The sequence below is a fragment of the Scomber japonicus genome, chromosome 17, assembly GCF_027409825.1.
Source record: "Scomber japonicus isolate fScoJap1 chromosome 17, fScoJap1.pri, whole genome shotgun sequence".
NCBI classification, from domain to species: domain Eukaryota; kingdom Metazoa; phylum Chordata; class Actinopteri; order Scombriformes; family Scombridae; genus Scomber; species Scomber japonicus.
The window spans coordinates 32,023,024-32,046,892 of NC_070594.1; the positions used below are offsets into that span (position 1 = coordinate 32,023,024).

The following is a 23,869-nucleotide window of genomic DNA, read 5'->3' on the forward strand; positions in this document are numbered from 1 at the left end:
TCCCCCCACTTGAATCTCCTCCCCTTTTCCGTCAGCCGGTGCAAGGGTCGAGCAATGTCTGCAAATCCCTTTACAAACCGCCTATAATAGGATGCTAACCCCACAAAGCTCTTAACCTCGGTTTGGTTTTTTGGAATGGGCCAATCCTGCACACACTCTATCTTACCAGGGTCTGCCCTGATTCCATCTGCGGAGATAATATGACCCAAGTATTTCACTCGAGAAGAAAAAAGGTTACATTTGGATGGCTTGGCCTTTAGGTTGGCTGCATACAATTTAGACAAAACCTCATCCAAGCGGTTGAGGTGTTCTGAAAATGTACGGCCAAAAACAATAATGTCATCTAAATAGACAAGACATGTGGTCCATTGCAAGTCTGCTAGCACCAAGTCCATAAGCCTTTGGAATGTGCTTGGCGCATTGCACAAACCGAAGCTCAGGACGTTAAACTCAAACAATCCCTGCCTGGTGGCAAAAGCTGTCTTGGGCCTGTCTTTAGGATCAACCTCAACCTGCCAATAACCACTGGCCAGGTCCAGGGTGGAAAACACAGTGGCATTGGCTAAACTGTCAAGGGCATCATCAATCCTTGGCAGAGGATATGCATCTTTTACAGTAACCTCATTCAGCTTCCTATAATCTACACAAAACCTAAGTGCACCTCCCTTCCGTCGCACCGGCACAATTGGGGCAGCCCATGGGCTACATGAAGGGCGTATGATCCCATTCGCTTGCATCTGTTTTATGTGGTCTGAAACCTCCTGTTGGAGGTGCAGGGGGACTCTACGGGGCCCCATCTTAACTGGCTTTGCGGCCCCAGTATCAATCTGGTGCATTGTAAGGTGAGTTCTCCCCAAATCAGTGTCACTGGTGCTAAAGACGGCAGCATGCTTATTAAGGAGGTCCAAGACCGACTGAAGCTCAGCGGGAGAGAGGCCTTTTTCATCTAGACCAAACTCTCTTACCAATGAGTCACCTGACCACGAGCATATTTTAGAAACATCCTCCTTGCTGTCATCTATGCTATCCATAACAGTGATATTAGTGTCCAATGTCCCAATTCTCATGCCCTGTTTTAAAATTAGGGGGTCTTCGGTGACGTTAATGACCCTAACAGGTACTACACCCCGATTAACATTACAGACCACTCTAGCCACAAAAACACTACGGTGCTTAAACAGGGGGGCCAGGGGCTCTACCATGCCAGTTGTGCACCCCTCAGGTAGCCCCGCCACAGCCCCTGAAATTACAAATTCACTACGGGGGGGCACAACAGCATCCGTGTGAACCGTAACAATTTGGGGTGCAATTTCATTAGAAGCAGAGACCAAAGGGAACTTTCTACCCAGTAGGTGGCAGCACTGGTTACCCACATCCACAACAGCCCCATATTTAGACAGGAAATCAAACCCTAACAGAATGTCAAAAGTTGGGACATCCGCCACCAGAAATTCTGCAACCAGGGCTAAAGAATCTAGTTGGCAAACTGTCTGCCACCGTCCTACAACACACATGGGACCCCCATTAGCAGCGGAAGCATCACCGGTATACTCCATCAGTTTCCCATCCCCATTAGTCACACTCAACCACACTGATTTGGGTATAATGGAAGCATTAGCCCCGGTATCAACTAACACATGACATTCTGACCCACCTATTTTGGCACGAAGGTACATGTCAGGTCCATTCTGATTATGTGAGGCCATTCCAACTAAGTGAGAAAAGGGGGCGGGCATTTGGCCTGCTGTACCGGCCCCCTCTAGTTTAACGACAGATACGGGCAATCCCGTCTCAGGTGCCGGTTACACCCACACTCCCAACACACTTCTCCTCGATTGGAAACCCGACTAGATGGCGCACGGGGGGCTGCAGCGCCAGGGCGCATTGTGGATGGAGCCCTATCAGAAGAATCTTTAATGGACTGCACAGTATTCTGGAGCGTCTTAACCTCTTGGCGCAGACCCTCAACTACGCCCAGCAACACTTCCATTTGTTTGTCATGTTGTGTTTTTTCTACAACACCGCGCACTCTTGTGTCAGTATCAAGGCGTGTTTGTTCCAGGCTCCTTATCAGCTCAAGCTCAGAAGCAAGATTAATTGCATCTTCCAGTGAAGAGGGTTTGGCACTACGGAGGTTAACCCGCAATTCCCCACTGCCTACATGTTCGATGAAGTGGTCTCTGGCAAAGAGATCGCGAGTATTTATATCTGCATTTGGGTAAGCCTTACTTATTAGCCTGCGTAACGCGTTGCCAAATTCTCGTGCAGTCTCATTGTGTAAGCGCCGCCGTGCTAAAAAATGGGCCCGATTCCAGTCCCCACTATCGCAAGGCTCTAAACACCTCCCCAGCGCTTCCTTCAGCCGTGCGTAATGTCCGCGGGACTCAGTGGGAAGCCCATTATAAATATCCCGCGCCCGGCCCGACAACAACAGAGACATAAATTTTAGCCTCAAATCCTCATCCCAGTTATTAACTTCAGCAGCCATTTCAAATTGTCCTACCCAATCGGACCACTCTCGCCCTGTGCCAGTGAATGTCTCTGGCATAAATACAGGGCGCCCTGTGTTGTGGTTCGACTGAGCTAATAAACTGCTCGTCGAGGGTTGTGTGTTCTCGGCCTCCGACATTTCGTGTGCGTTATTTATTAATAACAGGGGGGAAAATTAGTCAAATAACTAAATTTATTAGGGTGGATCCCACTTCTGACACCAGTGTAATAAACCTGCCCAGATGGGCCTAATCGGAGGCCAGAGATCACACACAACCAGAAGTTACAAAAATGGCACTTTATTAATTCATGTCTACAATCTAAAAAAGGGGAGGAGGATATCGCCCGGGTTACCTCTTCGCCCCGGGGGGGGGGACCGCTCCCCACCTTCAGGACACACGGTCAATGCACAGCACTATATAAAAATACACACACATAAAAAGGGGTACACACCAGTCAGGCGCGAATGCACCAACACTAAGGCCCACACAGGCTCCACACCAGAGTTAACACTACAAATTATGGGCATAAGAGCATCCCTCACTCCCGAGCGGCGGTCTACCAGATTGACCTCCCCTCCCTCTATTTCCGCTAAACAAGAGACACACAAATAAACTAAATATACAATTAGGCCTATAAACATTAATACACAAACACAAATAAACTAACAGGTTTAAAATACTTAACTCGCCCGGTTGGCGAGACCCTCCCCCGGGGTCTGAGCTTGGCACTGTCCGACTCCCCGGGGAACAGTGATTTGGTCGGGCAGTGCTGTCAGCGCGCAGCAGCAGGCTGAGGGCTGAACGCCAAGGCTGGAGAACAGAGGCTCACACGCACACTCCTAAACCCCGGGCCCTTTCTGGCTACAGGAGGCGTCTAGCCTCCCCTCCCTGGCACTGGAACAACTCCCCTAACTCACTATCTTCATGCCGGCAACACTATAAGCTGCGAGCACCCCTCCCGCTCCCTGAGTGTACGGCTCGCAACACAAACAATGCTCCCCCAGCAACAACAATGACAGACCTCTCAACTCTCCCTTTTAAACCCCAGCATCCCAAGCACAGCTGCAGGTAATCAGCCTCATCAAACCACCTCCCCTCCCCCAATAGGTCCATCACAATATACAGTTAGCTAGTTTATACTACTTTATATACAGTTAGCTAGTTTATGCTACTTTATATACAGTAAGCTAGTTTACCCTACTTTATATACAGTTAGCTAGTTTGTACTACTTTATATACAGTTAGCTAGTTTATACTACTTTATATACAGTTAGCTAGTTTACACTACTTTATATACAGTTAGCTAGTTTATACTACTTTTTATACAGTTAGCTAGTTTATGCTACTTTATAGGCCTATACAGTTAGCTAGTTTATACTACTTTATATACAGTTAGCTAGTTTACACTACTTTATATACAGTTAGCTAGTTTATACTACTTTATATACAGTTAGCTAGTTCATGCTACTTTATATACAGTTAGCTAGTTTATACTACTTTATATACAGTTAGCTAGTTTATGCTACTTTATATACAGTTAGCTAGTTTATGCTACTTTATAGGCCTATAGCCTACAGTTAGCTAGTTTATACTACTTTATATACAGTTAGCTAGTTTACACTACTTTATATACAGTTAGCTAGTTTACACTACTTTATATACAGTTAGCTAGTTTATACTACTTTATATACAGTTAGCTAGTTTAGTCCAGTGGTTCCCAACCTAGGGGTGGGGCCCCTCCAAAGGGTCAGCAGATTAATGTGAGGGCTGGTGAGATGATTAATGGGAGAGGAAAGAAGAAAAAACAAAGTTCTGATACACAAATGTGTTTTCAGTTTTTGGACTTTTTCTCTAATCTTTGATTTTTGGAATATTGGATCATTTCAACATTTATTGAAGAGGAAAAATCACTATTTGGTGGAGCTGTTAACAACTCATAGACATCTGATATGTGAGCCGACTACACACTGCTTTTTGTAAGACATCAAAAGACAAAAAGGTTGGAAACCACTGGTTTCATCTTTAACAATGTCACCGTTTTAAAATTTAAGCAGGTTGTCTGAATAATGCAGAGAAGTCCAAAATTCTGTAAAAAATGTCAATCAAGCAACTGGTGTTCTTCTGTTTTTATCACAAAATATTCCACCACTGCTCCAAGACGTGGTAGTAGGATGAGCAGTAGGCCCAGTAAGCACTTCTTAAGTTGTGGTTTTAAATGTCACTGCTGACAGACAGCAAGCGTGAATGTGTTTTGAGAGGTGTCACATCTCCGATTCTTACTGGAAACCTGCAGAGCTAGTACTCCAGCTTTGATGTTGACTGTCTGAGCTTTGTTTTCTTTCTGCTTTGTGTCAATGCTACTGTTTAGTACCTCTGCAGCTATGGAGTTTGTTGCTGAGATTTACCAAACACAATAAGGGGATCAGGAAGGGGGTCTGCTGACTCAACGTTTTTTGTGTTTTTTATCGGAACTGAAGCAGTTTATGAGAATAAACTTGCAGTTTAACTGACACTAAACTACATGGGAGACATTCACACATGGAACAAGCTTAACTATTCTACCAGGCTGTGTAAAGAGATGCCTTCTTCCCAAAATATCTGATGAAGGTGTTTCAGAGGAACATATAACATATAGCTCTGGATATTACTCTGACTATGATAATCAAGGAAACTGGTTTCAGATTTTCCAATTTAATGGTCATATCACACATTTCTAAGGGAAGATTTTAGAAAAATTATATAATAATATAATATTAATAATATATATAATATAACAGTCATTTGATCATTTGATGTACTTGATGTACTCTTGATGATCACAAAATAAGTATTATTGTACATTTTACTCCTACAATAATAACTCAGACTATCTGTATCAATAGTCTGTCAAACATATAAGTTTACATTAAAACAGAAGAGTGAATTATTTTTTCTGTGAATTATAGCCTCAGATGAATGAACCATTCAAGTATCTCACCATCAATAATTACTGACAGACCACATGTCCTTCAGTCAGGTATTACACACTACAGTGTAAGAACATCAGTGTTCATGATGATGTCAGGTATAGACTTAAAGTTAACAAAAACTATAAAACCATGCTGTTCTTGTGTCCTCTTGCAGGTTCAGTAGATTCCTGATGAGTGTACAGGAGTCACTCATTAGTCTACAGTCTTCTCTAAGAGTGTGTCCAGTTATGATGGTTTGGGAAACACCTCTTAAAATTAAATTAATTATAAAATGGAATGATGCTATTAGGAATTGGGAATTGACGTTCTCATATGAAGGCAGATATGAAACTGTTTAAATATAATTGCACACATTCACATTAGTCTGTCATAAGTCACCTCTGACTGTGTTATCTTCTAATCTGGTGACATAAGAATTTTCTCACACAGAACGGCTCCTCCTCTCTCAACTCTCACGAATACTGTATGTTACTGCTGTACAGCTTTACAAATATTTCCTTTTACTTGCTTCCTTGATCATATTATCTTAAAACATCGATTGATTATCTTGTTGATGGCAGGTGTTTAAAGGGGGTGGAGGAGGAAGTGCATGTGACGATTCCCAGGGAGCTGCAGACTGCAATACTTTAGATTTCTATAGACATGCGGCCTTAGATCAATTATGGTAAATGGACTGTACTTACATAACCCTTTTGTCGCCTTTTGACCACTTAAAGCACTTTTACACTACATGTCACATTCACCCATTCACAGACTGATGACAGGGCTACCACACAGGGTACCAACCTGCTCATAAGGAAGAGACTAACATTCATACACCATTGGTACAGCCGTCATGAGCAATTTTCGGTTCAGTATCTTGCCCAAGAACTCATCGGCATGGGAACTTGAGGAGCCGGGAATCAAACCAATTGATGGCCGACCGCTCTACCTCCTGCACCACACAGGTTTAACTTAATGCAGCCACATTAAGTTAAAACACAGGCAGTACATGACACAGCACCAATGGTTTTGAATACTGCATGTTCAGAGGACACACAGAGAGTATATGTGATTTTGTTCCAGTCAACAAAGAGTGAATTTCCTTTAAACCTTAATACCAGAAACCACAGCTAAGCTAATACCAACTCCAGGTGTGTCCCAGGACTGGCAGTGCCCTGCAGTGTTGGTGCCAGGAGCCACATCAAGGGTTAGACATCCAGAACAGGTTCTTGTACAATGCCATACAGTACATAGCACTTTCACAATTCATACTCAATTCACAATTTATTTTGCAATTGTATATGTTATCTTGGCCTCCAATGACAGTGTCCAGGCATAGTCTACAGGAGCACGTTAATGTAATATTTTTTTGACATGCTCGTGCATGTCCCAGTGCCTTGCAAGCCCTTATCAAAGTCTAAGAGCAGGTTAGTTGCTACTCAATAGATAGTCCACAAGTCCACATAGTCTCTGAGCCATCCACAAAGTACAAAGCAGGAGGGCTTGTGTGCCTTCTAGTTCATAAGGATTATTCTTTTTGCTGAGAAAAAGCCCAAGTTCATGAGATGATGTACAGAGTTTGATATTATATATTCTTTGTCCTACAATGCATGTAATTGGACAAACAGGTATTTGGACCTCAAACATGTCTGTTAGAACCTTCACTACTCCAGTTCTGACCACAATGTTCTGACTGCCAGGCAGTCCTATAGGAAGGAGGGTGAGTCAGAGACATATGCCTTCCACAGTTAGTGGTAAGAGGTCATATAGGCCCTGCACAATATCTTAAATTGAATAATTGTATATTGGATACACTTAGATGAAGTGATACTTTTCCCTCAAATGTTACTCCACTACTCTGAAGTGAGTGATGTACCAAGATCTTTCTCCCATGCCTGTTGGATGGGTATAAATGGATTAGGTTGGGCAAGTCATAAAAGTTTATAGATACATGAGATTGTGCTCCTTTTTGTACTAGCTGTCTTTAGGCTGTGCTCGATTCTGTTTTAAATACAAGAGTGGTGTTGTCATTTAGCTTCTTACCGATGATGGATTTAATTTGTAAGTAAGCTGAAAAAGTTCATTCTGGTAAATCAGAGAAGGTACAAATACCACTTTAAATAGTTGGCCTATAGAAAAAAACAAAATGTATTATATAATGGGTGTCCCCCAGCAGCCAGTAGTGAGTTAGACCAAATAGGACAAGATGGTAACATTAATCTATTTATACCCATTTTATATGAAACATTTTAGCAATAGCAATAGTAATAATAATCAAAAAATGTGATTATGCTGTTGTAGTAGAGAGCTTGGTAGAGTACCATAGTGAAGCAAGTGTAATAATTCTGGTGTTCGAGATAATTATGTCCTCTAGCCACTCCCAGCTGCTCTGCACACATCTCTATAGGCCCAGGCAAGAGGATATCTGGCATTAAATGACAGATAGTAACAAGAGATTCACTTCTCAACCTACAGCAGTTACTGTAAATACACATCAGCTATACTGTGCGATGGAGCTAAAGCTTATCAATGTGCAAAAATACCAGACATTTTTACACTTTAGGTACATTTGAGTATGTAGTATCTCTTATTTTTTCATCACCAGCCTGAATCACACTCAAACCCACTGTCCATAACACACTATACTACATTTAATTAATAATACTTGTCAGCATACTTGTCAATCTTGTGCATGTGTTTTAATGAAGTGCTCAGACTAGACAGTTTAATGTCAATGTCCGGCAACATTCTCATCACTGTTAAGGTGTCAGATTTGTATTTTATTTGCGTCACCACAAACCATTCCTTAAAACCTAAAAGCCTTACATTGAACAAACAATGTATTTTTATTTATAATTTTAAATTACAGAGAGATTATAGAGAGAATAAAAGAGTCACCAGTGCATTCATCTGCACACACACACCCTTGACACCTTGCAGTGGATTGTTCTTATCTCAGTTGTTGCATCTTCCACTTTACAGGAAGGAATGTAAAAGGGTTTTTTTGTTTTGTTTTTTTTAATGTATTTTCCTTCTCAGATAATTTTAATCTGTTCATCTGCCATGTGTACATACACATTGGACAAAGACAAAGATAATAAAATCAGACAAGGAAACAGAGGGAATAATTAAACCTGTTGAGCCACTGCCAGCACATTGTGTGTGTGTGTGTGTGTGTGTGTGTGTGTGTGTGTGTGTGTGTGTGTGTGTATGTGTGTGTGTGTCCCTTACTATATTTCAGGAAGTGTTTTTGCGCAGCATGTTTCCCATAGTTCAACATACGGGTTTGACAGCCTCTTCACTCTGCAGACTTTTATGTGTACTAATGTGTATCCTAAACACAGAGGAAACAGTTGCAGAAGAAGAGAGAGGAAAAGTGAACTATGGTAAGAGGGGCTGATTTATATTCCTTTGGTAATGCTTATTTGTTGTGAATGTATTACTTGTCCTGTTTTTCAGGAAAGGGCTCACTGAGGGAGCTGGCTGTTTACAGTTTGACCTCATTTCTTATAATACGGGAATCCTTTTGTAGGCTGTTTTTAACAAACTCTGGTTTTGCAAATGTATGTGTGAGCGTGTGAAAGGACAGAGTTCAGGGTGAAATGGTTTCCCCCCATGGTCAGTCTGTTTGCATCTGACTTGACTTTGGTTGCTGTCTGCTTTCTGTGTAGCAGAAATGCTGCCTATGGTTGGGTTAGTTCATGTGTTTGTGACATGGTACCATTGTTTGATCTACAAATCAATTATTCACTGACATTAAAGTAGGTCAAAGATTCTACAGGCATCAACATGCGATTGAAATATTAAATATTTCAGCAGGTTGATCTTTGCAGTGTTTTCACTTCATTATCATTAACATGTAGGTGGAATTCTGGGAGTTTTTATGTTTGTATTTTGATTACATTCTTATTTATAAATGTATTCATATTTTAGAACACATTTAAAGTTGTATGTGTATATGAATGTGTATGTGGTCATAGGTAGGGATGAGATGTGTTTGGGCTTGTGTGTGTGTGTGTGTGTGTGTGTGTGTGTGTGTGTGTGTACTAGTGTTATGTGTATATATTTTATTCTATTTTTTATGCTGCAATTGGACTGCTCAAACAGAGTTTCATTGTTTACTTGCAATGACAATAAACATCTGTTGTGTTATTTTTATAGTTAGCTGATGCTCTTATTGTCTCTTAAAAAATACTTATGTAAGATGATTAGATGATAATTACAAACTGTCATTAACTGTATTTATACTGATAGTCAATATATCTAATTAAGTATGATATAATAAAATAACTAAACATTTACACCTGTAGAATAATCTTTTAACACATCCTAATTTAATATTAATTTAATTCAAATTTAAGGGAAAAGCTTATGATCTAAATCAAAAGCACAGAATTCAGTCAGGTGTGTCACTTAGAATAATTATATGTGGTATTCTTATGATCTGTGGCACCTCTTCCAAATACGTTTTTTTCCCCTTTAAAATCTTAAATGTAGTCTCAGAGTGATCTTTTCACAGATTTGTTTATTTTTTTCACAGTTTCTCTACATCATTTTTATATTTTATTTATTTATCCAGCCATATCCAGTGTAGATGTGAGACTTTTTTATGTTATTTTAATTTGATCTATTTGTGCAAGTTGTGTATATATGTCATTGTAATTCTGTTTGGATACAGAACAATGTGTGTGAAGCTGGTCATGTTGTTTGGATTCTCTATCACACCTGTCATCACTTATCTTTTAGCAGTTAGCAAGTGAGTCTGACAAAGCACTCAGTACTTTCAGAAAATGTTGTAATATGCTTTTAAATGTTCTAAGACTAGAATTTGTAAAATAAGACTAGAACAAACTTTTTCTTCATTTTTGGCACTTTTGTCTTTGAATTATGAAACTGACTAAATGTAGTAAAAGTTTATCAAACGAGCAAGCAACATGCATCAATAAATAATGTTTAATTCATAATAATAATAATAATAATAATAATATTAGACTTTGAACAATTATTTTTAAAAGTATAAAATATTTGTCATTGTCCTTTAATGTCCAATTAGGAGGATTTTTTATTCACTGATAAGTTGATTAAATAATTGATCTACAGACTTTTAGCCACCTAACTGAAGCTAACTTTCATCGTAGTGCAGATAATGTTAATCATCCTCTACAAACCTGCACTGTGGGACTATTACATAGAAATGAACTTCCGTTACACTCAAGCTCTGGCCAAACAACTTCACACATTACTGATGAAGCTAAACACTGCCAAATAAATCTCTGTATTTCACACTTTTTAAATCTCGTGTGATATTCCTGTTTAATCATGCTACTTTTCTAGACTTCCCAATTGTTATCAGACCAAATGGATCACATTCTGAAATGAGTCATTTAACACAGTTGTGTGACAGTACAGTTTTACAGCTGCAGCAGTAGGTTACAGCTAGTGGTGTACTGGCCATCAGGCATATTGGGACAAATCCTGGTAGGCCGGTGGACCATCCATCATTCAGGGTGCACATGTGAGTGTTCTGCATTCCTGTCAGCCAATCACAGCCAAGCTCCACCGTTTGCTCTTACTGCCAGAAAGGGAAGTCAAAAGCCCTGCATTCCAGCTTTAAGCATTTTATTTATTTATAACCCTAACCCCCTTTTTTTTAGTTGCTAAAGCACTGCTAATGCTGACATAGTTAGTTATTGTGTTGATGTCACAAAGTCACTAAGTCCAAGACATTGTTATAAGTGAGATGTGTAAAATGCAGAACTTCTTTAAAGATCATTACTTATTCTCAACAGACAGATTTTCCTGTTTTTCACACTTATCAACTACAAAGGTTCCTTTGTTAAGTGACCTAAGTGGTTTTCACCCACACTAATAACCTCTAATAATCCTCACTGACATGACAATGCTGTCAATTGTATTCCAGCTCTGAACAGGTCTATATTCTGGCATCTGAAACACGATAAATCCTCTGCTGATGTGCCATCAAGCTACACTTGATCTTGTTGACTCACAGCCAACACTATGTTGAAACTCTGTCCGGTGCAGTTAACCTTACCTTGAAGAGGAAAAGCAAATAAAAGGTGTGTATACAAGAAAACAAAACAATTTGTGTGTATTGGCCCTAAATCTGATATTCACATCACTTTGCTTGTCTGGATATGATGAACATGAACTCTAATTTACCTCCAGTATCCAGCCAGATTATTACAATTATGACTAAATCTACCAACCCCAATGAAAGCAAATATGAATTGTTTCAGTTTGACTTTGAAAGACATAGTTGTGCATCTAGCAGAGACCAATTTGAAAGTTTATTGGTTGATCTTGGACCACCTCCAAAATCATGCTGGGAATTTTAATGACAAAGTTAATAATTACATCTAATGAGATGATTATTCATTTATGAACACACACAGATGTTTAAACAGAGCACCTTTACAGTATGTTTGAACTGGAAAGGTAACTTCAAACAAGAAAAACAAATCAATAACCATATATTATCCAATCACTCTCTCTCAGGTCTGTTTGTCCTCTTCATATTTGTTTAATATGGTGTTTTCACGCTTTGGTTCTAACTTACTAAATGTTTGACATGTTTTCACCACAGTTGTTCCATAAATAAAACCATTTGATTGTAACACAATGATATTTCACATTAGTCCTCACTAATTGTTTTTTTGAAAATACAATTTCCTGTCAAGTCATGTTGGCTTTTAGATACTTTCAGCAGCTGATTAACTTTGTACGTGATAAGAAACCTTTTATTAATAACTGGATCAACATTCTTTTGTGAAGGCATAATTACATGTCAGATGTATGACTAATATGAAAAGTTGAACATCTACTGTTTGTATAAAAATACAAATAACAATCAGTGACATAATGCAGCTAATGGAATCCACTTATAGTTTCTCTTTTGTTTTTTTCTTTACCTCTCAATCTTTCTTTAGAAGGAATGGCAATATCTAAGAATCACTTTGCCATCTTTGCCCTTCTACTTGCTGTCTATATTTTGGAAACAGGCAAACTCACTGAATATTCAAGTTTGGTCTCACCGGTAGGTCCACTGTGTTTACCATACTCAGCATCAAATATGGGAGCATGATTTCATGTTTTGATAAATAACACAAGACAATTATTTGTGTGTCAGATGCACGATGATGAAGAAGAACACGTTCTACCTCATATCAGGGACAGAAGGAGTGGTCAGTCTGTTGAATTAATAGTTTGAAGAAAGATTTTTAAGAAATTATAATTTTGTTTGAGATAAAAACTAAAAATATGGTTGTTTAAACATTTGCAGATACACTGAACTTTCAAGTCAGGATATATTAAAATGTTTACATAAAAATTCATATTGTTTCTTTTTAAATTTGCAGCTCAAACAAACCAATGGAATTACATAATTGATGTTGTAGTGAACACCTCTGATGGAGAAATAGTCGAGAAGATTCAGTCATTCTTGGACAACACTAGTTTCCCCATACAACTAGATAACATGACAGACATCTCTGACATCGATATCACCACAGGTGAGTGCAGCAAGCTTCAGTAAAGAACCTATTAAGATATTAGCAGTCTTAATGCTACATTAAAACTATGCTTTTCTCCTGACAGTGTGTTCCCCGACTGCCATTGGCTTCCAGTGTAGATGTGAGGATCAGTTTGCTTGGCCATACAGCACTTGTGTCACATATGGAGCCTGCGATCAAATATCTGGCAGCATCTGTAAATGCATCAATGCTATTCCACCTGATGGTCAGTCCTGCCAGCCAGTATCAGGTAATTCACTTCAAATTCCTTCATGAATTCAATCACAAAGAATTCAGAGGCATGTATTTCCTCTTTTAGTTAGCAGAATACCTACAGACACAGTATATCATCAAAACACAAAATGTAATGATTAATGGTTAATGGTTAATGGTTTACACTACACTATACAGACAATGTAGCTACAAATATGGTTTTGATAAACTTGCTAGTCAAACACTTTAGCATAGAGCTGAACCCAGTTCCCAGTAACAATCAATCACATTTTTGACAGAGTTGGAAATGATATGCCCCTTCTAAAGAATTTAAGAGAAAGACAGAACTTATGTCCATAAAATGAATAAATATAATACATTTATATATCAGCTGAATGTCAGGCCTTGAATATGTGAAACAAAAAGTGATTCTTAAGTGCGTCGTCAGCAGAAACACAAACTAACTAACTATAGTACTAACTAACTAAATTATAGTATGAGCAGCAGTCTACAATTAATCAGATGAACCCTTAAATCTTGTTACATTTTTCCCACAGAGCTACTCACTCAAACTGAGTATGAAGTGAATGTGGAGCTGAATGTTTCTGATGTTGCAACAATAGAGCTTCTGAGGAGCTTACTGAACAACAGTAGTATCTCCCTGACTCTGGGTCCCACTGTGAATGTCACAGACATTGACATCACCACAGGTAAGAATAGAGCTTCTTCCAGTCTTAACTTCATGGGTGTTAATGTGAATTAAGGCAGATGTGGTCCAGAGTGCTTTGCACCATTCTCCCGTCAATTTACAAAGTGATTCATTTCACAAAATCTGGAGGAAAAAAATGTTCATATTAAATCACATTACAACACATCCTTATAGACAATGAACAACAATGTGACCCCCCCTCCCTTTAGAAAAATATTTAACCCTCCTGTTGTCCTCAAATCAAGGTAGGAAGGGAGGAAAAAGGAAGGAAAGGAGGAAAGGAGGAAGAAAGGAAGGAAAGGAGGGAGGAAAGAAGGGAGGAAAGGTAAGAAGGAGGGAGGGAGGGAGGAAGAGAGGGAGGAAGGAAGGACAGAAGGAAGGAAAGAAGGAAGGGAGGAAGGGAGGAAGAAGGAAGGAAAGGAGGAAGGAAGGAAGGAAGGAAGGGAGGGAAGAAGGAAGGAAGGGAGGAAAGGAAAGGAAAGAAGGAAGGGGGGAAGGAAAGAAGGAGGGAGAGAGGGAGGGAGGGAGGGAGGGAGGGAGGGAGGGAGGGAGGGAGGGAGGGAGGGAGGGAGGAAATAAGGAACAGTCAAAACAGACGGGGTCAATTTGACCCGAGAGGATGACACAAAGGTTAAAAAAGGACTACATAAGTAAATAATTAACTGTACAGGTACAGTACATAAGATGGTAACAGTTGTGTGTAATGGGTTTACATGGTCCCTTACAAATAAAATACAAAATAAAGAATACATTTAATAAGTTGTATGCAAATAATTAGGAAGTATCCATCCTCCTATCTCACCCAATATTCTATTCAGTGTTTCAATTTGAAGTTTTTGTTAGTTTTAGCTACACATACTATGAGTCCCCAAACTGATTTATTTATTTTCTGTTCATAATTCTTTTGAATAATTGGAAAATATTCACATGTTTGGAAGCCTATGTATCAGAAACCCAGTGTGCTATGTGTCACTGCCCTAATACAAAAAAAACAAACAGGAGAGTCACTTCACAGTGCAGGCAGTAAAAAGTCAAAGTTCAACAAGGAACTGTGACAAACTGTTGTTACTTGGCTGTACAGAGACCCTTACCCTACACTGCCCAACACAGTTGGCCTCTAAATGATTGATCCAATGACAGAAAGTGTGCTACATTTTTCACACAGTTTTTATCCACTTACATCCACGTACAAAAATAGGCTTTGACAGATCAGACCGCTGCAAATACTACACACCTTTAATCAAGTATCAATCCCTAACCCTAACCCTAACCCTCAGTCTGTGTTTATATTCTCGTGTCTTTTCTTGTTTAGTGTGCTCCCCAAATGGTACCAGCTTCCAGTGCAGATGTCAGGATCAGTTTGTATGGTCGCAAACAAACTGTATTACTTATGGCGCATGTGATGACAACACTGATGACACGTGCAGCTGTATCAACAGTTTTCCATCTAATGGGCAATACTGCCAGCCAGGTGATACGAACTTTATGCGAAATAATTCAAAAATGCTAAATGTATGTTTATTAAAAGAACGGGTGCACACATTTTGTATTAAATCAATATTCATATTCAATATTCAGTCAAATCTTCATCTTCTATGTTTCAACGTTAGTGTTTTTAGAGCCAAAGTTCCTCTTTTAGTTACTATACTCTGTTACTATACTCTTTTTGTTACTTTACGATGCTATATACTATACTACTAAAAGACAGTAAATGTGTCAGATATCACTGATATGACTAACTCACACTGATGAAGCTCAATAGAAGCTGATCAGAGACTTTAAATAAGTGTGTGGACACACTGTGGATTTAGTCCTCCATCACTTCCATTGAAAGCACATGTGAAGGAGATCTATTAATATTCAGTATGAACAGGAGGAATGATTACAGAGAGGAAAATCTCTTTACTGTTCATATGAACTCCTGACTTGTTTTAAGACACGTGTAAAACTTGTGAAGCCGTCCTTTAAGATTTACCTTTCCTAACATTTCATAAGCATCGTGATCTTTTCATTCTACATGGAAATCAGTCGATCTTGATATATTAATATATTTAATGTGGATAGATGCATGTTCTTCCCTTTCCTTATTCACCATAGTTATCCAGCTTATCCAGTATGAATACACAGTCGAAGTTGAACTCAGCGTCAGTGATATTACACTTATAGAACAACTGAGGAGCACTTTGGACAACACAAGTTTCCCCATAAGACTAAATGACACAATCAACATCACAAAAATGGACATAATCTGCACAGATGAGATAATGACATCAGACCATATGATCCTGCACCTCCATTATAAAGTTTACACAAAAAACATAAAGGACAATACTGGTCTTCACGTGATTTATCCCAGTTTGATCATGTCTACATACGTCATAGGCCTACTGTAAGACTAACTCCCAGTACATAGACAAGGCAATCTAAATACAATTGATCTCCCTTTTTTCCAACAGTGTCCCCAGTTGTGTATGAATACGAGATTTTCATTGAAGTAAACACTACAGATGCAGATCAGCTGAGAAACACCCTGAATACCATCTCCTTCCCCATCCAAATCAGCACAAAAATAAACATATCAGATGCAAATATTACTACAGGTAAGAACAAATTTAAGCCCCCGAAGGATCGATTTGAGTTATAGCATCTTCCTTAGGTGTGTAGCTTGAACTTTTGAACCTTTCCAAGCTAAAATGTTGTGTTTTCTTAAGTTTGCAGCCAAAATGACACTGCATATGAATGCAGCTGTGAGGACAACTATCTTTGGCCTTGTGACAAGTGTAACACCTATGGGAAATGTAAAGGTGACACAAACAGCACATGTGGGTGCATCAAAGCTATTCCCACTGATGGACAGTTCTGTCAGCCAATACAGGACCAAAGTGAGTATTGTGTTCAGTTGCCATCAAGATATAAGGTTGAAATCTTTCTTACTTAACATGTTCTAATGTTGAACTTAGACACTTTTTCACCAACAATTGAATTTCTGTCTACAGACACAACAGTATGTCTTCTGACAACAACTTCACCAGCAACTTCACAACTGACAACCACTTCACAACCACCATCAACAGGTAGACTTGAGAAGACGTTACTGTAATTCATCACAATATTTTTTGCTTTTCTTCTCTCTTGACATGTAAACTATTGATGGTGCCATCATTCTTTCATCTTCTGCTTCTGCAGCTCCTCCAGTTGTTTATGAATACCTGCTTTCTATTGAGTTGAACACCACAGATGTATCAGTGATAGACCGACTGAGAAACATCAATTACCCAGTCAACTTCAGCAATGGCAAACAGGTCACTGATGTTAACATCTCTACAGGTGAGAATAATCCTTTTTTTTAACTGACTTGACCTATACATATACTCCTCTGATTTTTTAAGATCTTTGTTATATTTTCTTTAACCTATATGCTTAAAATCTCCAAATATGGTATGCATCACCTCAAGTTTCACAAATGAGAATATGACCTATATACAGTAGAGAGAATTATCATATACATAATACATGTAATTAGTTTTAGTAATTTACATGTGCTGCTTTGCGATACATCTGTAGTGCATGGTTGAAGTTTATGTGTGGCTTAACCAAACACACCAGACTGTAAGAAAAAACATAAATGGGTTAGGGTTAGGATTCCTGTGTGTGGTCAGGGGAAACTTTCACATTTTCTTGGTGTAAAATTCCAGATATAGGTACACAGTAATAAATCCCAATCCACCATTGCACATTTAGAGACAATTTGTATCTCAGTTCACATTTGCACACAGTTGAGGAATTTTCTTTATTAAAGTCATTATTTATCTGCAATGAATTCAAACAGAACAATATCATTTGTAAATGTTCTTAAGTCTTTCAAAGCTGGATACTATGTATAACTCCCTCGAGGCACGAACAACACAAGTGGCTTTCTTGGTACTGGTTTATTTGAAGCTCCCTCCAAATCCACCGTGAAAACTATAACATACATATACACACAATATTAACGATTACATCAGAAAAGTAAACATAAACATGAAAATATTCTGCAAAGTAAATACAGAAAAAACACATGAATGAGCTCGTTGGCTGCGTGCTGTGTAAAGGAGGAATTATCTCTGGTCTTCGGATGATTCTTGAACACTTAAACACTTTGTAACCACTTAAATTGGTCCTTAACTTTACAGTTTAGTTTAACTACAGCACATGTGCGTCTTCACCTTCTCCTGTTTACTTCTCACTCTCTGCCACAGCGCAGCAAAACACAGAATGTCAAAATAAAAGCGGTATTTTCAAAATAAAAGTTGACAGCCCTCTTAAGCAACACAGACACACAAAGACACCTGAAACATGTACAAAATGACAATAATAGTATAAACAGTGATACATTATAACTATCAGCTACATATGTGATATTTTCACTGTATTTATGTAAACTGTAAGTTTATTACATGATATATGCAATTCTTTCCAGTCTGCTCTCCGAGCGGTGCTGGTTTCCAGTGCAGTTGTGAGGATCAGTATCGTTGGTCATGTGACCAGTGTTTCCTGTATGGATCCTGTGACAACATCACTGATGACACATGTGGATGCATCAATGCCCTCCCTACTGATGGACAGTATTGCCAGCCTGTTGATCAGCACAGTAAGTTGGATTCCAGTAATTATTGCATTCACACCAGTGTATGATACACCTTACTGTAAAAACCCGTTGGCAACACATTGATTTGAAATTTTAAAAAATTCAAAAAGTGATGATTCAACACGTTGAATACACACTTTTATCAGATCAATGTACGGAGATATCCAACACATATTGTCACATTTGAAAAAAACATGCAAATTAATAAGAATTAATTTAATCTAAGTAACCACATTAGTTATTCGAATTAAATACAATAAACATAATAAATAGGCTTCAGAATCACATGGCATTCAGCTGTTTCCAAAGCTGACAGCATAATTAAGATCCATTCTCTAATCTTTAATGTCAACCTCTTGGAGGTAAAATACTGTAATGTTAGAAACTGGAAAAGACTGGCTCTGTTATGTTGAGTCACAATCTTGTAACATGACAATATGTGACACTGATGTGGTAGATATTTGATTACTTTGTCACTTTGACCAACATACTAAGACAATTTACATTCAGCCTCTCTTAAGCTTTGAAAAACTGACAAAACCAGCTTCTTTGAGACACTTTTCCATTCAAGACAATTCCAGTGTCTAACCCTAACCCTATCATTCCTGGCGTTTGAGTCATCTCAAGATAGCAGCTTGCATCAGGCAGGAGGAATCTCTTGGAAACAGTGCCATCTATTGTTGAAAATATATAATGTAAATGTATTTTCCTGAAATGTAACATCAACCAACTTTTTCACTTGCAGTGTCAATAAAATATGGCAAGTTACGGTAAATTTAAGCCAATACAATGTGTAGCTTCAGCAGATAATGCTCACTCTCTTCCTTCTTACAGACTTTACAGCTTGTCCTCTTACAACACCTCCACCAACAACTACATCTCCACCAACAACAAGTGAGACTGAGAAGGCACTTTTTAATCTGTGGAAAAAAGATAAACACAGTTCGGATTACAAGTGATACTGCAACTCCACTTAATTTCTGTAACTCTCCTTTAATTTCTGTCTTTGCAGTGACACCATTTCTTTACAAATACCTCATTTCTATTGAGTTGAACGCTACAGCTACAACAATAGCTCAACTGAGATTCCTTCTTGGGAACCTCAATTACTCCATCATCATCAACAAAGACATAGAAATAACAAATGTTAACCTTTCTACAGGTAAGAATATTTATGGTGTATTTTTTTTTAAGGAATTTTGTGGTCTCATATGCATACTTCAGGCATCGCAAAAAAAAAATCAATAGAGTAGAACTCTATTGATTTTTTCTTTAGCTTTAGTTTTTTCATCAGATGCTTTATCTGATGAAAAAACTGTTACTCATGTGGGAATGTTGGGTCTCTTTAAAGTTAAAACCTGAAGAGTTCGGTTTAGAACCTGCTCTATGTGTAAAGTGCCTTGAGATAACTCTGTTGTGATTTGACGCTATACAAATAAAGATTGATTGATTGATTGATTGATTGATTATCAATAGATGTATTACAGATGCTTTCTCAGTAGACATATTTCATCATGATATAATTGTTTCCAGTCTGCTCTCCGAGTGGTGCTGGTTTCCAGTGCAGATGTGAGGATCAGTATCGTTGGTCATGTGACCAGTGTTTCCTGTATGGATCCTGTGACAACATCACTGATGACACATGTGGATGCATCAATGCCCTCCCTACTGATGGACAGTATTGCCAGCCTGTTGATCAGCACAGTAAGCAGTTTTGAACTATTCACATAGAAGTAAAGCAGATACTTTCATTTACATTTATATTTATATCTATATTTCTTCTTTTACAGATTTTACAGTTTGTTCTGTTACAACACCCTCTCCATCACCAACGAGTAAGACTAAGACAGTACTAAATGGATGGTTGTAATTTTGGTACTCCAAGAGATGTATTTTTAACACTATGCCATGTTTTATTTTAATATCTCCCTACAGCTCCTCCAGTTTTTAAATACATCGTTTCTATTGAGTTGAATGTCTCAGATGTCACAGTTGTAAATCAACTGAAGACCATTCTGAGCAATATCAGTTACCCCATCACCAGCAACAATATACTGGTCTTGGATGTCAATATTTCTACAGGTAAAAATAATGACACATCCTCAGAATTAATTAGTTTGCAAATAATTCAAATTCAACAATTCAAACATATATTTTCAATTACGATTCTCTTTTTAGTTTGTTACCCAGATAGTACAACATTCCAATGCAGATGTGAGGAACAGTATCGTTGGCCTTGTCATATGTGCTCCACTTTTGGCAAATGTGACAATGTAACTGACAATACTTGTGGATGCATCAATGCCATTCCTCCAGATGGAGTTTATTGCCAGCCACTGTCAGGTAGGAACCTCCAAACAATTGCCAATCCTCAAGATGCCATTTATAAAGTACTTGCATTATTTATATGTACATATGTACACGGTTGTTTGTTTTCAGAAATGACTCTGAAATGTCTCTTTTTCAAACAGACTTCTCCATTTGCCCATCAACAACTCCTCCAGCAGGTATGAAATACAACACTAAATTTGTGAATAGTGCACAATTGTTGGTTGTCAACCTGTACTCAACCTGTCACACATTTCCTCTGACTCATCAAGCTTCTGATATGTTGTCCGCAGTTGACTGCTCTAACAGTTAGGCTAGTCTTTAGCCTTTTGTCAACAATAACACATGAACATGCTCTTTGCAGACTCAACAATTACTGAAACTCCACCTGTGAACACTACATCACCCACAAGTATGACCATTACAACCATTAGATTTAAGATCAGAATAGATGGGAATCACCTCTTTTATTATGTATATATATATATATATATACATATGTATATAGTGAAAAATAATACACACACACACACACACACACACACACACACACACACACACACACACACACACACACACACACACACAAATATTACACTCATTGTGGGGAATTCCTTTTACTAACATGGTCATATACTGCTCTTTACATTATATGCACTTTGTAGAATCATTTTGGCTATAACATATGATTATAAAATGGTCTTTGCAGATTCAACATCAATTGCTACAACACATCTGAACACTACAACACTCACAACTTCACCAACAACTGTAGACACCAGTAAGTTTTGGGGAAATAAGAAATGGTGTTGTCTTTTCAGGAATCTATGTTCACTTGAAAGATTTTATTTTACACATTATGCTCTTTCCAGATTCAACAGCTGTCACTACAACACATCTGAACACTACAACACTCACAACTTCATTAACGACTGTATTTAACTGTAGGTTTATAGAATAAATGAGGTTTATAGAATTTCTGAGGATAACTTCATTTCTTGAAATTATGATCCCTGGTTTAATTTGGTTTAATTGTTTGTTTGTTTTTCAGATTCAACAACACCTGCTACAACAAACATGAACACAGCAGTAGCTACCACAATACCACCAACAGTTATGACAAGTAAGTGCTTAACAATGCTTTTTGAAAGAAGTGCTTTCATTTGTATACAGTTATTGTTGGGAATGTATGGTATCACAGTATGTAATAACACATGGGCATATAATGGTCTTTGCAGACTCAACACCTATTGCTACAACACACCTGAACACTACAACACCCACAACTTCACCAACAACTGTATCCATGAGTATGTTTTTTTTACAAGGCCCTCCATGTTATATTGGTTTATTTAATGTTCATATCTGATTTATGTGACATCCTTGTCCAGTAAATATGCAGTAACACTTCACAGTATATGATCTGTGCTTCAATAGTTTTGGTTTCTATCACCAGCACTAACATGGTTATACAATTATCTTTGCAGTGTGAAAAAACTAATTACTACAACACATCTGAACACTAAAACACCAATCATTTCTTTCATATAAGTGTAGTTACCAGAATTGTTGTTATACCAATAAGGGATAACATAGATTTTTTGTTATTAATCTGCACTTACATGTTATGTTTTCAGGTCCAACTCCTGTTGCTACAACACATATGAACACTACGACAGCTTCAACACCGACAACACTGATTACACGTGAGTGATTCAGCATTATTCTCATAGTTTTCTACTAGTTTATTCTACTACAGTAGTTTTCCTTGTTACAAAGGGGTTATTGTTTTCATTAATGTCATTTGAAATATGTATATAGTTAAAATATCAGTGTTAAAAATACAAGGATGGATAATCCATGTCCAAAACCCTGAAGCTGAATCAGAACATTACAACGCTCATAACTTCACCCATGACTCTATTTAACTGTAGGTTTATAGAATAAATGAAGGGGCTGAATCCTTTCTGAGGATTTCTTTTAAAATATAACTTCATTTCTTTAATTTGGTTTAAAGTCTGTGTAAAGTAAGAATAAATAGGTGTTCTGGGTTTGACATACCACAGAAAAGTGTGTTGTTAACCACCCTGCCAAATTTGAATGATTAAAAAAATCACCAAATATTTGAAATTAGGCTTCAAAGTTGTGTAAAACTCAGCCTCTTTCTCTGCTCCCAAACGCTGTGGGAGTGCCCGCCGAGTTCGCTGAACCCCTCCCCCTACCAAGTGTCACCTGTCAATCAAAGTCACCACCTCTACCAGAAACATGGACGCTACGTCTGAACGCTTTCTGCGGCTAACTCAGCTGCTTCCTTAGTTAGTAGCTCAGCGGCTAGCTTGTCGGCTAACTCGGCTGCTAGCTCGGCGGCTAACCTGGCTAACTGTAGACTGTAGTAGTAGTAGTGTGTGCTGAATGTATTTATACCTCCACAGAAGCAGGGGCGGGTTTATGCCAATCACTGCCTCAGTGATTTCCAGACCTGCCCATTAAATCCTGAACACAGAAATCTTGAAACACATTTTGTGAAGCCTAGCTTCAGAATTAATTTTACACATTTTTTAGAAATACATTTATGACCTATTTAATGTGTTTAGAAGAATCAATCAATTAAAAAATCTTTGTATAGCGCCAAATCACAACAGAGTTATCTCAAGGCACTTTAAACATAGAGCAGGTTCTAAACCGAACTCTTCAGGTTTTAACTTTAAAGAGACCCAACATTCCCACATGAGCAACAGTGGCAAGAAAAAACTCCCTTTTAACAGGAAGAAACCTCAGAACCAGACTCAGAGTGGGCGGCCATCTGCCTCGACCGGTTGGGGTTGAGAGGAGAGAAAGGAAGGATAGAGGAGAGAAGCACAATGAAAATCAACAATGAAGCCAGATGGTCCGGGACTGGAATCTGTCATCCGGAAGTCTACAGGCCCAGATTACCTGTGAGACGAGAAAGCACAGACAACTCCTGGGAAGAAGTTTAGCTTATTGAATGCAATTAATAGTACATGAATGTTAATGGATAT

The 23,869-nt window shown here is 38.3% G+C and overlaps 1 protein-coding gene across 1 annotated transcript in view; it reads left to right on the forward strand.

Annotated features, from left to right (window-relative positions):
- The first annotated feature begins 6,296 nt into the window (after positions 1 to 6,296).
- The window catches only part of LOC128376920 (adhesion G protein-coupled receptor F5-like), a 35,793-nt gene continuing 18,220 nt past the window's right edge, over positions 6,297 to 23,869 (forward strand). Inside the window, exons 1-18 of the mRNA XM_053336768.1 lie at positions 6,297 to 6,408; positions 12,391 to 12,497; positions 12,591 to 12,645; positions 12,820 to 12,972; positions 13,058 to 13,222; positions 13,743 to 13,895; positions 15,207 to 15,365; positions 16,351 to 16,494; positions 16,606 to 16,776; positions 17,081 to 17,221; positions 18,354 to 18,524; positions 19,534 to 19,683; positions 20,055 to 20,199; positions 20,993 to 21,028; positions 21,559 to 21,630; positions 21,901 to 21,972; positions 22,088 to 22,159; positions 22,487 to 22,555. Of these exons, the coding sequence (XP_053192743.1) occupies positions 6,297 to 6,408; positions 12,391 to 12,497; positions 12,591 to 12,645; positions 12,820 to 12,972; positions 13,058 to 13,222; positions 13,743 to 13,895; positions 15,207 to 15,365; positions 16,351 to 16,494; positions 16,606 to 16,776; positions 17,081 to 17,221; positions 18,354 to 18,524; positions 19,534 to 19,683; positions 20,055 to 20,199; positions 20,993 to 21,028; positions 21,559 to 21,630; positions 21,901 to 21,972; positions 22,088 to 22,159; positions 22,487 to 22,555 (2,147 nt within the window). The remainder of the gene's footprint in view (positions 6,409 to 12,390; positions 12,498 to 12,590; positions 12,646 to 12,819; positions 12,973 to 13,057; positions 13,223 to 13,742; positions 13,896 to 15,206; positions 15,366 to 16,350; positions 16,495 to 16,605; positions 16,777 to 17,080; positions 17,222 to 18,353; positions 18,525 to 19,533; positions 19,684 to 20,054; positions 20,200 to 20,992; positions 21,029 to 21,558; positions 21,631 to 21,900; positions 21,973 to 22,087; positions 22,160 to 22,486; positions 22,556 to 23,869) is intronic.